Here is a 14,075-nt window from a genome sequence, read left to right as displayed (position 1 = left end):
ATGTCAAGCACGACATTCTTTTTCGTTAAGTGTTGCTCACTGTGTTTTTTAACTAATCCAGCCTTTTTTTAATTTGATTTGGCCTTAATCTAGCCCGATCTTAATATTTGATGAAAGCACCAAACGACTTTATTTACAAACAAACAACTCAAAAAGGCTAACTACCAAAGCAGTTTAAAACAATATCAACACCTTTCTATTCTTGAAATAATTGTTTATTTTTGCAATAACAAGGTTTCAAAATGGGTCAAATAGCCTAATCAACGTTTGACTGACCATAGCTTAGTACAATTTTTTTAAACCAAACAAACGCGCTTTTTCTGTATCACAACTAAATTAAATATTTCTTAGAACAGGTTGATTTTTTAAGTAGACTATGCCATCACGTAAGCAAAGGTTGTAACCCGTCCTAAAATTCAAATTATCGCTGCGGATGAATGTAGAATATATAAAACCTACATTCGTATGCGGCTAATACATGCCCGCATAGTACGTGCTGTACACAACCATACAGCGGCGGAGATTACAGGTTCTAGAAAATCTTGCCTTACAACTGTATAGAGATGCAAGTTGTTATAACAGGAGCGATATGATCGCTAAAGACCTCGGGGTCCCGACAATAGAGAAGTTTATCGGCAGGCTGGCGTGTTCTAACCTTGACGTCGGAACTGTCTTCAAAGAAATTGCCCTGTAAACCATTATAATTAATTTTTGTCCTTACCTATTACCACTCACTAGTACTCCGTAAGCGTATACCGACAGTGCAGACAGAGTTACCATTCCATTATCATTCATTAATTTAGTTTATTATATTAGCCGACTGTGCGTCAACCATTTTATTTTATTCTCAATTTTCCCATGATTTTTTACAGTTGATATTATATTAAATCAAAAAGATTAAGGACTTTTTTTGGTTTTAATCGTTCTAAATAATATCTCCAGACGTAGTTTTTTTATCTATCCAAGTAGGAAGCAAAATGTTTGAGGCCCATATTTGCACTCCATAGGACACGTATGTAAACAAATAAGACAGGAATCCTAATCTATAATAAGTGCATTAAAATAAGTTAATATTATTATATTATTTTCGTTTTTCTTTTTCAACAATCAAATTATTTTAAAATTTTTTGGTTAGTCGAAAATCTTAATCTTTGTTGGCAACACTACTTCCCTCTCCTCTGTATTTCGGACTTTTTTTTATTTTTCAATTCATGTTCATCAATAATTTAATTTTGATTATTTAATTAGTTAATATAACATTATTCATAGACTAGTGCGATTTTTATGTACATTGTGTAATTACCTACTTGCTGTCCTACTTGATGACTACTGTGTTAATTATACCTGTTTAAAATGCAAGGTAAGTCCAAATAAATAACAACAGTGTATCTATTTATCCTTGTTTTAGTAATATCTAATAAAGACTTTGTCTTGCAAATTACAGACAGTAGACCTGAACTGTATGAAGAAGTAAAGCTTTATAGAAATGCCAGAGAACGTGAAAAGTAAGTCTTTGTAACTTTATGTGTATTAATTTTATTTCTATTAGACTGTCAAACAAGTGTATTGTGTCTGTTTTCTATATAGTAACAGTCCTATATTTACATACATATTCGAGTGCTGCCTCTTTGTGATAAAGCATTAATACTTATTTATAAAAAAAAAAAACAATATTTTCTTTATTGCACTTAAACAATACATATAGCTATTAGTTTAACAACTTGTTTGCTATAATATACTCAGACATTATAACTATCACATTGAATATCACACTTTATATTATTGCTAATCAGCTTTTTATAAATTGCAATAGAGTTACTAAAAATGTTAACATGTCTATGGTGACAAACAAGTGTACAGCCCGTCTGAGGGCCTACCGTCAAATATTTTCCAAAATTTCGGGGACAAACAGAAATTAGATGTTAAAATTACATAATACATGCCGTTTAAAATCATTAAAAATGTTAAAATATCGTTCCTCTGGACTATTAGGATAGGATTTATGATGAGCGAAATGTTAGGCTCCATTTACTAGGTTGATTTAGGTACGAACACAAACACGAAATTGAGCCCGAAAATTCGGAATTTCATTTCATGGTAGCCTATGGACTGTAGCCTATGGACACCTGCAACACTAGGAGTGTCACATGCCTGTTGCTGACCCTCAAGAAACGCACAATGGCCCAAATGAGAGGCTGAGCCCAGAAAATAGAGTTCTATTCACATTTCACCCTTTTTGAAGAACCCCATACTGTAGTCTCTAGGGAAATTATCTCGTTTTACGGGGTATCTCACAACTGTATTTAACATTTTTATATGGTTATCCTTGTTAGTATTCATTAGAGTTGACTTTAAGGCAACTTAAAATAACATACAAGATGTTGACAAGACAAGATGATGACCCACCTGATAGAAGTGGTAACCATTCACACGTAACCAAATATGACTCATGATTTGTGTTCAGAGATTTAAGATATAGACGTTATTATTGTTATGTGTGTATATTATTATATGTAATTAATATAATTCCATTTAATTATACATATTGTTTTGACTCCATTTCTATGTCCAAGAAATCAGCTCCTGTAAATCACGTGATACTATTTTGGTATTTTTTTTTGGCTGATAATGAAATAGTAACCCCACTTGCACTATCGGTATACACCGGCGGGGCACCAGTGTAGGATGATAGGTGAGGATGAAGCAGGTCAATTAGCCCATCGTGACGAATTCAACAAGAATTGTTCACGATGGTTACCAGGGGGAACCACGTGGACATCGACCTGATAGGGCTGATATTGCTAGCAATGGGGCTGTCAAACTCCATTGCTAACAATCCCTTTCCTGCAACTATTTTGGTACTAGCCATTGGCCCTTATTGGCCCATTCACTCCAGTCCATCAAATTTTATAATGCATCATCATTCAAAAAAATGCATTAAGAAAAAACACAATTTTTTACTCTTAAATAAATTAATTCAAAAACTAGTCAAAACACCCATAGGCTAGTACACATATATGTTACTGTACTGATGTTTTCCTATTGGGAAACTGTAAAGCTCATATATAATAGAATAAGTGGCAACACTTAACCTAATAACATACTATGCACTGTGTTCCCAAAATAAATTGCATTATACTAATTTAAAGTGTTTAATCTTTTGCAAATATAGTTGCGCTTGTTGCAAATTTTACCTTATTGTTTGTAAGTAATTAGATTTCTCATAATTGTGATAATTTTCATAATAAATACTCGCGTATTTCGATTCATCTCATAATAAGTGTCAAACTGTGAAATTGAAAACTACCCACATTTTACGTGATACTGTCGACCATCATATTGGACTCAGTGCTGCCTACCACAAAAGACTATTAAAGATTAATTAATAGGGAGAATTTAGACGCTGTGTTCGAGTATCTATACCATAAAAATGTCGGAATCATCCTTATCGTGGGGTTGCTGCGGCCTGGATAATAGCGAGGAAGAATACATTTGCTGCTCTCAGTGTGGACATGCATATCATATTAATTGTTTGAATCCAAATGGGAATACGTCAGACTTTGAAATCGTGTCTGATTGGAATTGCCCAGCCTGCAAACCTGTAAGAAGAAGCTTAAACAAAGACGTAACACCAGCACGTCAACATGGTCTTAATCCTATTGAACGCAATGCATCCAAAAGGCCTAATAAAAGAATGGCCCTCTCATCCCCTTCGGAACAAAAAGAATCAGCAGCATATATGACACATAATGACATTCGAGACCTGGTGAAGGAAGTTATTAAATCTGAGTTGAAAACAGCGATTTCTAACATGAGTGAGACCTTCACTAATGAATTGAGAGCTGTCAAAGATGAAATGCGTAATATGAGAGATTCCATGAGTTTTATAAACATTCAATATGAAGAAATTATAAAACAAAATAATATCAACTCAGAAATCATAAAAAAATTGCAGTCTGAAGCCGTTGACATGCGTTCCACAATTACAAATCTAAACAATCGTATTAACCAAATCGAACAGGCTACACGTGCTAATAATTTGGAGGTACAATGCGTCCCGGAGACTAATGGAGAGAACACCTTTGAAATGATTCAAAAGATAGGTAATGCAATTGGTTACAGCATCTCGGAGTCAAGTGTCACACATTGTATACGTACTGCAAAGATAAACCGGTCTAGTTCACGTCCCCGCTCAATTGTAGTGCAGTTTAACTCTCGAAAAACTCGCGATAGTTTTATGGCTGCTGCAATTAAGTTTAACAAGTCTAATCCACACGATAAACTCAACACTGTATCCGCTGGAATAAGTAACATAAAACGACCCATTTATATAACAGAACATCTCTCACCTGCTAATAAGGCACTTCACGCTGCAGCGCGATCCAGAGCGAAGGCGTTGAACTATAAGTATGTTTGGGTACGTGATGGAAGAATATTTGTGCGGAAGGATGATGGAGCTAACTACAATCTAATAAAGAGCATAGACTGTATAAATAAGTTAGTGTAAATTTTATAGTATTATTTTAAGTCATGTAGTAGTTTGTACAACTTTAAAATTCTCATCGATTAATATATTGTATCAAAATGTCCGTGGGCTTAAAACCAAAACACAGGATTTCTATTTAAATGTGTTAAATTGTAACACGGACATTATTGTATTAACTGAAACCTGGTTAAACGATGGTATAGACAGTTCGGAACTTTTTTGTGATAGGTATGTTGTATATAGACGTGATCGCCAGACTAGTAATAGTTCTAAGAGTGAGGGAGGTGGTGTTGCTATTGCTGTCACGAAAGAGCTTGTATCCCACCGAAAAAAGTCATGGGAGAGTAGCTGTGAAGACCTATGGGTTGTTATTAATGTTTCTATTTCTGATTCAATCCATCAAGTCGCCTTATGCGCATTGTATCTCCCGCCTCCTGTTGATAGAATGTTACTGGATAAATTCTTAACAAATTGCAATAGAGTATCTGAAATCCATGATATGCATACTTGTATATTTGGCGATTTTAACTTGGGCAGCATCGACTGGAAGGCTATAGATAATTCTGCTATTGGATATCGTTTATCTGCCAGAGACCAATTAATGCTAGATTTTTGTAGAATTAATCATTTTCATCAGTGCAACAATGTTGTCAATATTCGAAACAATATACTTGATCTTGTTCTGGTTGACTTCTCCCATTGCGAAGTCAATAGGGCAGCTGCACCTCTTAGTAGAATTGATCTGCTTCATCCGCCATTGGAAATCGTTATTTCTACCGGAATATCTAAAACACTAAATAATAACACAAATAATATAAGATATAATTTCCACAGAGCGGATTACGAATCTATCAATGGATATCTTCAGAGTATTGATTGGAATGAAAAGTTTGAAAATCTTGGCTCTGTTAATGATTTAGTGGCTATTTTTTTACGTCTGACGGGTCACTTGTGCAAATGGGTGTACCTCAAGGATCTATTCTCGGTCCATTTTTATTCCTAGTTTACATTAATGATCTCCCATATGCCATGCAGGATAGATGCGGCATAGTATTGTTTGCAGACGATACTTCATTGATTTTTAAAGTTAATAGAATGACTAATAATTATGACGATGTAAATAGTGCTTTGCGGCGTCTCCTGCACTGGTTTACAACTAACAATCTTATGTTAAACGCTAAAAAAACAAAATGTGTTAATTTCTCTCTATCTAAAAGTTTTAATACTAATTGCAATATTAAATTAAATGACGAATCTCTCGAATTTATAGAATCTACTGTCTTTCTAGGAATCACACTAGATAGTAAAACACAATGGGGTGCACAAATTCAAAGCCTTGCAGCGAAACTAAGTTCAGCAGCTTTTGCCGTGCGTAAAGTTAGACAGTACACTGATACTGATACTGCTAGATTAGTCTATTTTAGTTATTTTCATAGTTTACTCTCTTATGGAATATTACTATGGGGAAAAGCGGCAGATATTAAGAATATATTCATATTACAAAAACGTGCCGTTCGAGCGATCTACTGTATGAAGAGTCGTGACTCATTAAGAGAGAAATTCAAAGAGGCAAATATTCTCACCGTTGCTTCTCAATTTATATATTCAAATATTCTATATGTTCATAAAAATCTTGACTTATTTCCAAAAAACAGCAATATTCATAATATTAATACTAGATTTAAAGACAAACTTGCTGTCCCCAAGTATCGTTTAGAAAAAGTTAATAGGTCTTTTATGGGAATAGGTATAAAAATTTACAATAAGATACCAAAGGATATGTTGGAATTACCCTTAAATAAATTCAAAACATCTGTTAAATCATATTTACTGAGCAAAGCCTATTACTCACTAAACGATTACTTGAATGACGAGTGTGCATGGCAATAGTTGTTCATGCACTGAATTTTCATTTAATGTTAGACATAGACACCTATATAAATATACATTGTAAATAAACTGGCTTTAAAAAAAAAATTAATTCAATTGAGTTTCTTGCCAGTTCTTCTCAATTGGATCTATATACCGAACTGGACGGTAGGGTAAATATAAAATTATAATGTACAAATTTGACGTTCATAAGCGGCTAAAATGTCCTACATGAATAAAAAAAAAAAAAGAAAAAAAAAAAAAAAAAAAAAAAATATAATTGAGGATGTCCTGATTCGTTTTGTGCCGAAATACAAACATAAGAAAAACACGTATCCGTGTTGGTTTAGCAATAGTTTAATAAATCGCTATAAAGAAAAGTACAAACTTTTAAAAAAATACAAAAAATACAAAAATCCAAGGGATAAAATAGAACTAGATATTATAAGTAAGAGATGTAAAAAAATGACCACAGACTGTTACAAAACTTTTTTAAATAATAGTGAAAAAAAGATACAACAAGATCCGAAACAGTTTTGGTCATTTATTAAAAGTAAACGGAATAAAGGTAGTTCATTTCCAGCCGAAGTTTCCAATGGCGTTGATTCCAGTACAGATGGATTTGAGATTTGTGAAATGTTCTCTAATTACTTTGCGTCTATTTATGGGTCAGATACTCAAACACTGTTGGATAATAATTATGTGGCAAGGTACTTATTGCCATCAAGCTTAGGCTATGGACTTACGAATGTTCAATTTTCTAAAGATGAAGTTTTGGCTAGGTTGAAGACATTGGATGTCAATAAGGGTGCAGGTTCTGATGGAATTCCACCTCTATTCATAAGGGCATGTGCAGAGAATTTGGCTATTCCAATACATCTCATATTTAACTTATCACTAAAAACTGGTATATTTCCCTCACAATGGAAATTAGCAAAGGTAATCCCTATTTATAAATGCGATGACGAAGCTTTGGTGTCCAGTTACCGACCTATTTCCCTACTCTGTACAATTGCAAAGGTTTTCGAATCCTTGATATGTCCATTGATTCAAAATTTCATAAAACCATTAATCACGGACTTTCAGCATGGTTTTGTCAAGGCTAGATCAGTGAATACAAATTTAGTAACATTTGCTGATTTTATTACTGAAGCTGTAGATACTAACTTGCAAGTTGACGCTATTTATACAGACTTTAGCAAAGCTTTTGATTCAGTACCCCATAATATTCTGCTGCAAAAACTATCTTTATATGGTTTTGCAGATCCTTTGCTATCATGGCTGAGATCGTACCTAACCAGTCGATCATTTTACGTTGTTATTAATGGATTTAAATCGCTCAATAAAATGATTACATCAGGTATCCCTCAAGGCTCTAATATTGGTCCGATTCTCTTCAACATATTTATAAATGATGTTGTTTCGGGTTTTGAGTCGTCCTTAGCATATTTGTTTGCAGATGATTTGAAACTTGCAAGAATTATAAGATCTGTCTATGATTGTGTGCTTTTGCAACGCGATCTGGATAGACTAATTATGTGGTGTGAATATAATGGCATGTCTCTGAATTTTAGGAAATGTCTTCATATAAAATTCACTAGAAAACACAATAAAATTGCCTTTGATTATCACATCTATGGTGAAACTTTAAGTGAAGTGAGCACTATAAGAGATCTGGGTATACTTCTAGACAGTAAATTAACATATTTACCTCAAATAGAGTTTGTAATAGCAAAGGCATCAAGAGCTTTAGGTTTTGTAATTCGCAATGCCAAGGAATTTGTAAATCCAAAAACTAAAATAAAATTATATTATTCATTAGTTCGAAGCGTCTTGGAATATGGTTCGATAGTTTGGCGACCACATTATTCGACCCATATTTTAAGATTAGAGCGTATACAAAAAAGATTTCTCTGGCATTTGGCTTTTTCAGCTCGACAATCTAAGACCTTGGTGGCCTACGGGGACAGACTTATCTATTTCAATATGGTATCACTTGATAAGCGTAGAACATTAATAGATTTAATGTTCTTATATAAGTTGTTTAGGAACAGAATTGACTGTTCTCAGCTTCTTGCCAAATTTAATTTTCGATTGCCCGTACACTATCCCCGTAGTTACATCAGTCTAATGTCCGTGCCGTTCCGTAGAACTGTTCTTGGTGCCAACTCCACTGTACCACGTCTTTGCAAGCTGTTGAATGATTGCAAGCAACACTTGGATATTCACTTCGATACAGAAGGGGATTTCTATAGGAAAGCATTACAGTTAATTTAAATAGCTAAAAAACTTATGTGAAGCAATCATCTACTGAATCTAAAAAACTATACCAATGTCAAATACTTCAAGAGATTGTTATACTATATTATTGTTTTTGTTAATTAGCATGCTGTGTTTCCTTTAAAATGATTGTACACTAAGTATAAATAGACGGTAATTTAAATATTAAATCTTATCAGTGTAACAATTACTAGGAGACCAAATAAAGATAAAATAAAAATAAAATAAAATAAAGCTCACTCAGTTGATAAATAAATAACAGTGTATACTGTGTCACCCAAAGTTTGCGGTTTTAGATGCTGCTGTATAATATGTTCAATGGTATTGATTTGTAAACATAATGCAGGCACGATAACATGGCCGAGCTGTACGCCGTGGTGAGCACGCTGCAGCACCTGGAGAAGGCGTACATGCGGGACTGCGTGCGCGCGCAGGAGTACACGGCGGCCTGCAGCCGGCTGCTCGTGCAGTACCGCGTCGCGTTCAAACAGGTGCAGGGGGACGAGTTCCCCACTATCGAATCGTTCGTCGATAAATATAGGGTAAGTAGATGTGTTTCTTGGATGCATTTTTTTATTGTTTCTTTCAATATAAATTAATGAAAAAGTAATCGAATTTTGTTGAAATTATCATTTCATTTATCATTCAATCAAGAGAACAACATTTTTTACATATATAAATACATACATATATATGTCAGAGCTGTCTCATTATTCAAGATCAGCAGAAAGTCCTTTAATCTGACCAAATGTTCATTTGTTTACTGAATTAGGTGTTTACAGAAGACTATATCACTGGTGTTTAAACAAAAATTATTTTGTTTGTTTTGTGTTACCATTAGCATGTGTGTGACTGCCAACACTCAAAGGTTGACCACCGCTATTACTACCAAAAGTTCTACAACCTCCCATATTAGCCCTCAATCCCCGACTGCCATTTCGTCCACGCACATTTTGCGATACATGTTTAACGTATAATATATTTGTAATATATTTTTATTACAGTTAGACTGCCTGGCAGCACTGGAAAGGATAAAGGAGAACAAACCGAATCTGATAAAGGATGATAAGGGCAACACCAACAAATACATTGCAGAGATTGTATCCGTGAGTAATAATCCATATTAATTGATTTAAAAAATAGCGCATGTGCTGAGCCATGCATAAAGATATGGATGCTTCTCAAACACTTGCATCAAACTTTCCCTGATTCATGCACAATAATTATATTGCAGACGTTCATCAGCTACGGTAACCACTCACCATCAGGTGGACCGTATGCTTGTTTGCTTACTCAGTAGTATAAAAAAAATCTTTTCCCCTCTCACTGAAAGGTTATTTGACGTCACGTTAAAGGGCCGGCAACAAGCAATTTCTCTGATATTGTGGTGTCTGATGTGTGGTGCCTATGGGTGGTGATAATCATTAATCATTGTTTACCTCCCCTGTGTTATAAAAAAAAATAAGATACGACCCTTGGCGGTAGAAACCGCCTGCCGTAGTTAGTAACTGATAATTGGATTTGCAGTCGTCTTATAAGTCTATCCTCACACCAAATTCTTTACGGAGGGGGGAAAGGGATTGTTAGTAATGGAGACTAAGAACCTCATTGCTAGCAATGGGTATATCGCTGGTCGACCTCCTCGCCGTTCCCCCTTGAAACTATCATGGTTAATTCCTGATGAATTCATCATGATGGGCCAACTGACCTGTCTTCATCTTCACCTATCATATATCACTGGTGCCTCGACAGCGTATCCCATTAGCGCAAGTGGGGTTACCATACGATTTTCACCCATCAAAAAAAAACATGTATTTTTTGTTTCCATCATTGTTTGCCATCTCAGTAGCATAAAAAAATCCTGTAAATATTTTTTCCAGTTATTCATCACGCTGATGGATAAGCTCCGGCTGGAGTTCCGGGCGATGGACATGATCCAGCCCGAGCTGCGGGACCTTCGCGACACTATGGACCGGCTCCTCATGTTGCCTGAAGACTTTGAAGGGAAACTCAAGGTATAGTGCTGAAATTCATACCTAAATTAAGTTGTAGTTGTAGATAACAACATAAATGATTTAGTTAAACAAAAACAGCAACGGGACATAAGTGGAAGGCTGTGTAAAAGCCGTCTGTCCCATTCATGTTCTTGCTGCACAAGAAACTCTGCTTTCATGGCTATGTTTCAGTCTGAACGGTGGGATAAGGCAGTGAAATTACAAAGCACGTAGTTAGAACAGGTTATTTTTTAATGCTATGGTAACCCCGCCCGCGCTATCGGTATACACTGGCGAGGCACCAGTGAGAAATGACAGATGAGGATGAAAACAGGTCAGTTAGCCCATCCTGACAAATTCAACTAGAATTAACCACGATGGTGTCCAGGAGGAACCAAGTGGAGGTTGACCTGACAGGGTATATTGCTGGTAATGGGGTTATTTAACTCCATTACTAATAATCCCTTTCCCCCGAAGTTAGAACAGGTTACCATGTCTGTTGATCAGTTAGATCAGATCAACTTACTTGCGGTGCCTCTAAACTATCGTGCTTAATTCTTGCTGAATTTGTTATGAGAGACCTACTGGTCTAACTTCATCATCATCTGCCATCCTTTACTGGTGCCCCGCCACTATATACAGCACAAGTGGGGCTATCATTTCATTTTCATAGTGTTAAAAAAATGAAAACCATGCTCCAACCCACCCTTAGGATAAGGGGGAAAGGGATTGTTAGTAATGGAGATTGAGAATCCTATTGCTAGCAATATACCCAACCAGGTCGACCTCCTCGCGGTTCCTTCTGGAAACTATCATGGTTAATTCCTAATGAATTCACCATGATGGGCTAACTGGCCTGTTTTCATTCTCATCTATCACCCTTCACTGGTGCTCCGCCAGCGTATCCCGTTAGCGCAGGTGGGACCATTTTCACCCATAAAAAAACCCTATTGTATACCCTGTACATCTTATATATATGATTTATAACCTGTCCATAAATTTTGAAATCTAAAATTTATAACAGGTACAAGAGTGGTTAGACAAACTGTCGGAGATGTCAGCATCGGACGAGCTGTCTGAAACGCAGGTCAGGCAGTTGGTGTTCGATCTGGAGTCCTCATATGGAGCCTTCAACAAGTTTCTGCACAAGGACTGATGAGGTGGCCAGAAGAAGGTATGGTATTAAAACACATGGGTAGTGGAGGTAATAACAATTACAAAAAGGCCGGCAGCACACCTGCAATGCCGCTGGTGTTGACAATGGGCGGCGGTAGTCACTCACCATCAGGTGAGCCGCATGCTCGTTTGCCAACTGTGTTGTAAAAAAAAAAAAAAACCAGTCGCATGGTCTTCAAGTTAGTATACCTTGCGTTCACGATTTCTCGAATTATTGAGGTCTGTGAACATACCAGAAGCTACAGTGGCATTTGGGCGTAGCTTGGCTGGCCAGGACGACCCCCCACTAGAAGGAGTGACGACCTGAAATGCATTGCAGGGAGTCAGTGGATGCAGGTGGCTCAGGACCGTTCTTTATGGCAGTCTATGGGGGAGGCTTATGTCCAGCAGTGGACGGATAACGGCTGGAATGATGATGATGGCTGGCTATATTAGTCACGACTCATACATACAATGGCCCAAATAAGAGGCGTAAGTGGGATAATGGGAGTCTAATGTAAGATTAAGGTACCTCTGTCCCATTCGTGTTTCTACCGTGAAGCAGTTGTGTTTGCATGGCTGTGTTTCGGTTTGAAGGGTGGGATATGATGTGAATTTACAGGGTACAGAGGAATAACACCTGAGTCCTCAGGAATGGCAACGCATGGGGGGTATCATGGGCGGAACAGTATACTCTGTTATGTCCATAGTACCGCTCATGTCTATAGGCGACGGTTACCACTTTCCATCAGGTGGGCCGTCAACTTGTTTGCCATTCTAAGTTGTATAAAAAAATATATATATTTATTTATTTACAGGTACTTTCATATAGTGGATCTCGCTACTGCTGACGTGCATATTATTAATAATTTAAAAAATATAATAATATATATACTCTTTGATTATATATATAGAGTGTCTCCATACAAATGCTTCGTGAAAAGCGGCTCAACTTTTTCATACAATTTTTCATGATAAATACTTATGAGTGATTCCTTTATAACTTCTATATTTATTTTGTTTTATAATTTTTGCATATTTTTAACGTGTAAAACTTAATTTTATTTATTAAATAATTAAATATAGATACGTCAAGATACCATTATGTGCGTAACATATGTAGAACACTGATAAAAAAAACGAGTCTGCTAATTTGACAATTGGCTGACAAAAAGTTGATCCGTTTTTGAGACTAGATCTCTATAAGCTCTGTAAGCTCTATCTATATAAGCTAAGTGTATACTATTGTAATATAATAACATTTTTTTATATTTTAATACAATTTATTAATATATAAATTAATTTGTTGGTTGAAATGTGCCGTTGACCGCGGATTGTGTATTGTGAGAACTGTTTTTATTTAATTCTAGATAAATATTGTTATATTTTAATATAATAACGACCAGATTAAACTTACGTGTTTTAGTAAAAAATAGTTTCGGGACCATCCAGTACCCTTAGTCATGAGCGGCCGTTATTACATTAAAATATAATGCGTACTCACGTAAATTTTTAACAATAAATAAATATAGTTATGTAAATTATTTAGCGGTATTAATTGGTAATGAATAAAAAATAAATGCTATTCGTTAGTAAATATATTACTGGAGAATAGCTGAAGAAATTTGTTTTTTTTTTTTCAAACTAATATAGGACCTTAAAAGTCGTGACAGTTTTGTCGTGTCTGAGACCCTAGCAATATATTTGGAGACTTTGTACAAAAGTCGATTGCTTGGATACCTCCGTCTCATTCATGTTTCAACCGTGAGTAAGTTGTGTTTGCATGGCTGTGTTGCGGTTTGAAGGGTGGGATATGACGTGAATTTACTGGGTACAGAGGAATAACACCTGAGTTCTCAGGAATGGCAACGCATGGGGGGTATCGTGGGCGAAACAGTATACTCTGTTATGTCCACGGTACTGCTCATGTCTATAGGCGACGGTTACCACTTTCCATCAGGTGGGCCGTCACCTTGTTTGCCATTCTAAGTTGTATAAAAATTATATCCTGACAGGTTGACCACGTGCCCTCCTCCCCTCCCCTTTTTTTTTGTCGAAGGTAAATGCTTAATGCAGACCCACATACCTCGGGGGAGATATGTGGGTACTGCCGGACTTCTACCGGCTAAAACCCCCCGGTGATCCTCGTCCGCCTATTGCCAGAGTCGCGGGAACCCGCTTGAAGTTGTCCGAGACTCTGATGGTGACGGTCTGCTCCTAAACAAGCCTCCTCTCGTTGCTAGGACGGGAAGATGTTAAGCCCGCCCTGTGCTCACCCCCTGGACACCATC

The 14,075-nt window shown here is 36.2% G+C and overlaps 2 protein-coding genes across 2 annotated transcripts; both read left to right on the top strand.

Moving 5' to 3' along the window:
* Window positions 1-1,164: 1,164 nt before the first annotated feature.
* Window positions 1,165-13,408, top strand: LOC113511123 (vacuolar protein sorting-associated protein 28 homolog). The gene is made up of 7 exons (XM_026894720.3): window positions 1,165-1,360; window positions 1,445-1,505; window positions 8,982-9,177; window positions 9,640-9,741; window positions 10,516-10,650; window positions 11,654-11,803; window positions 12,603-13,408. The coding sequence occupies exons 1-6, from the start codon at window positions 1,354-1,356 to the stop codon at window positions 11,783-11,785; spliced, it is 633 nt and encodes a 210-aa protein (XP_026750521.2). The 5' UTR covers window positions 1,165-1,353; the 3' UTR covers window positions 11,786-11,803; window positions 12,603-13,408.
* Window positions 1,516-6,063, top strand: LOC128201773 (uncharacterized). Its single transcript, XM_052899674.1, has one exon. It carries the CDS (start codon window positions 3,431-3,433, stop codon window positions 4,505-4,507), a length of 1,077 nt encoding a protein of 358 aa, XP_052755634.1. The 5' UTR covers window positions 1,516-3,430; the 3' UTR covers window positions 4,508-6,063.
* Window positions 13,409-14,075: the final 667 nt, after the last annotated feature.

Source organism: Galleria mellonella, unplaced genomic scaffold, assembly GCF_026898425.1.
Source record: "Galleria mellonella isolate WM207_F2 unplaced genomic scaffold, CSIRO_AGI_GalMel_v1 utg625, whole genome shotgun sequence".
Taxonomy (NCBI): Eukaryota; Metazoa; Arthropoda; class Insecta; order Lepidoptera; family Pyralidae; genus Galleria; species Galleria mellonella.
The sequence above is the reverse complement of the archived record's forward strand: the minus strand, read 5'-3'. Positions and strand labels throughout refer to the sequence as shown.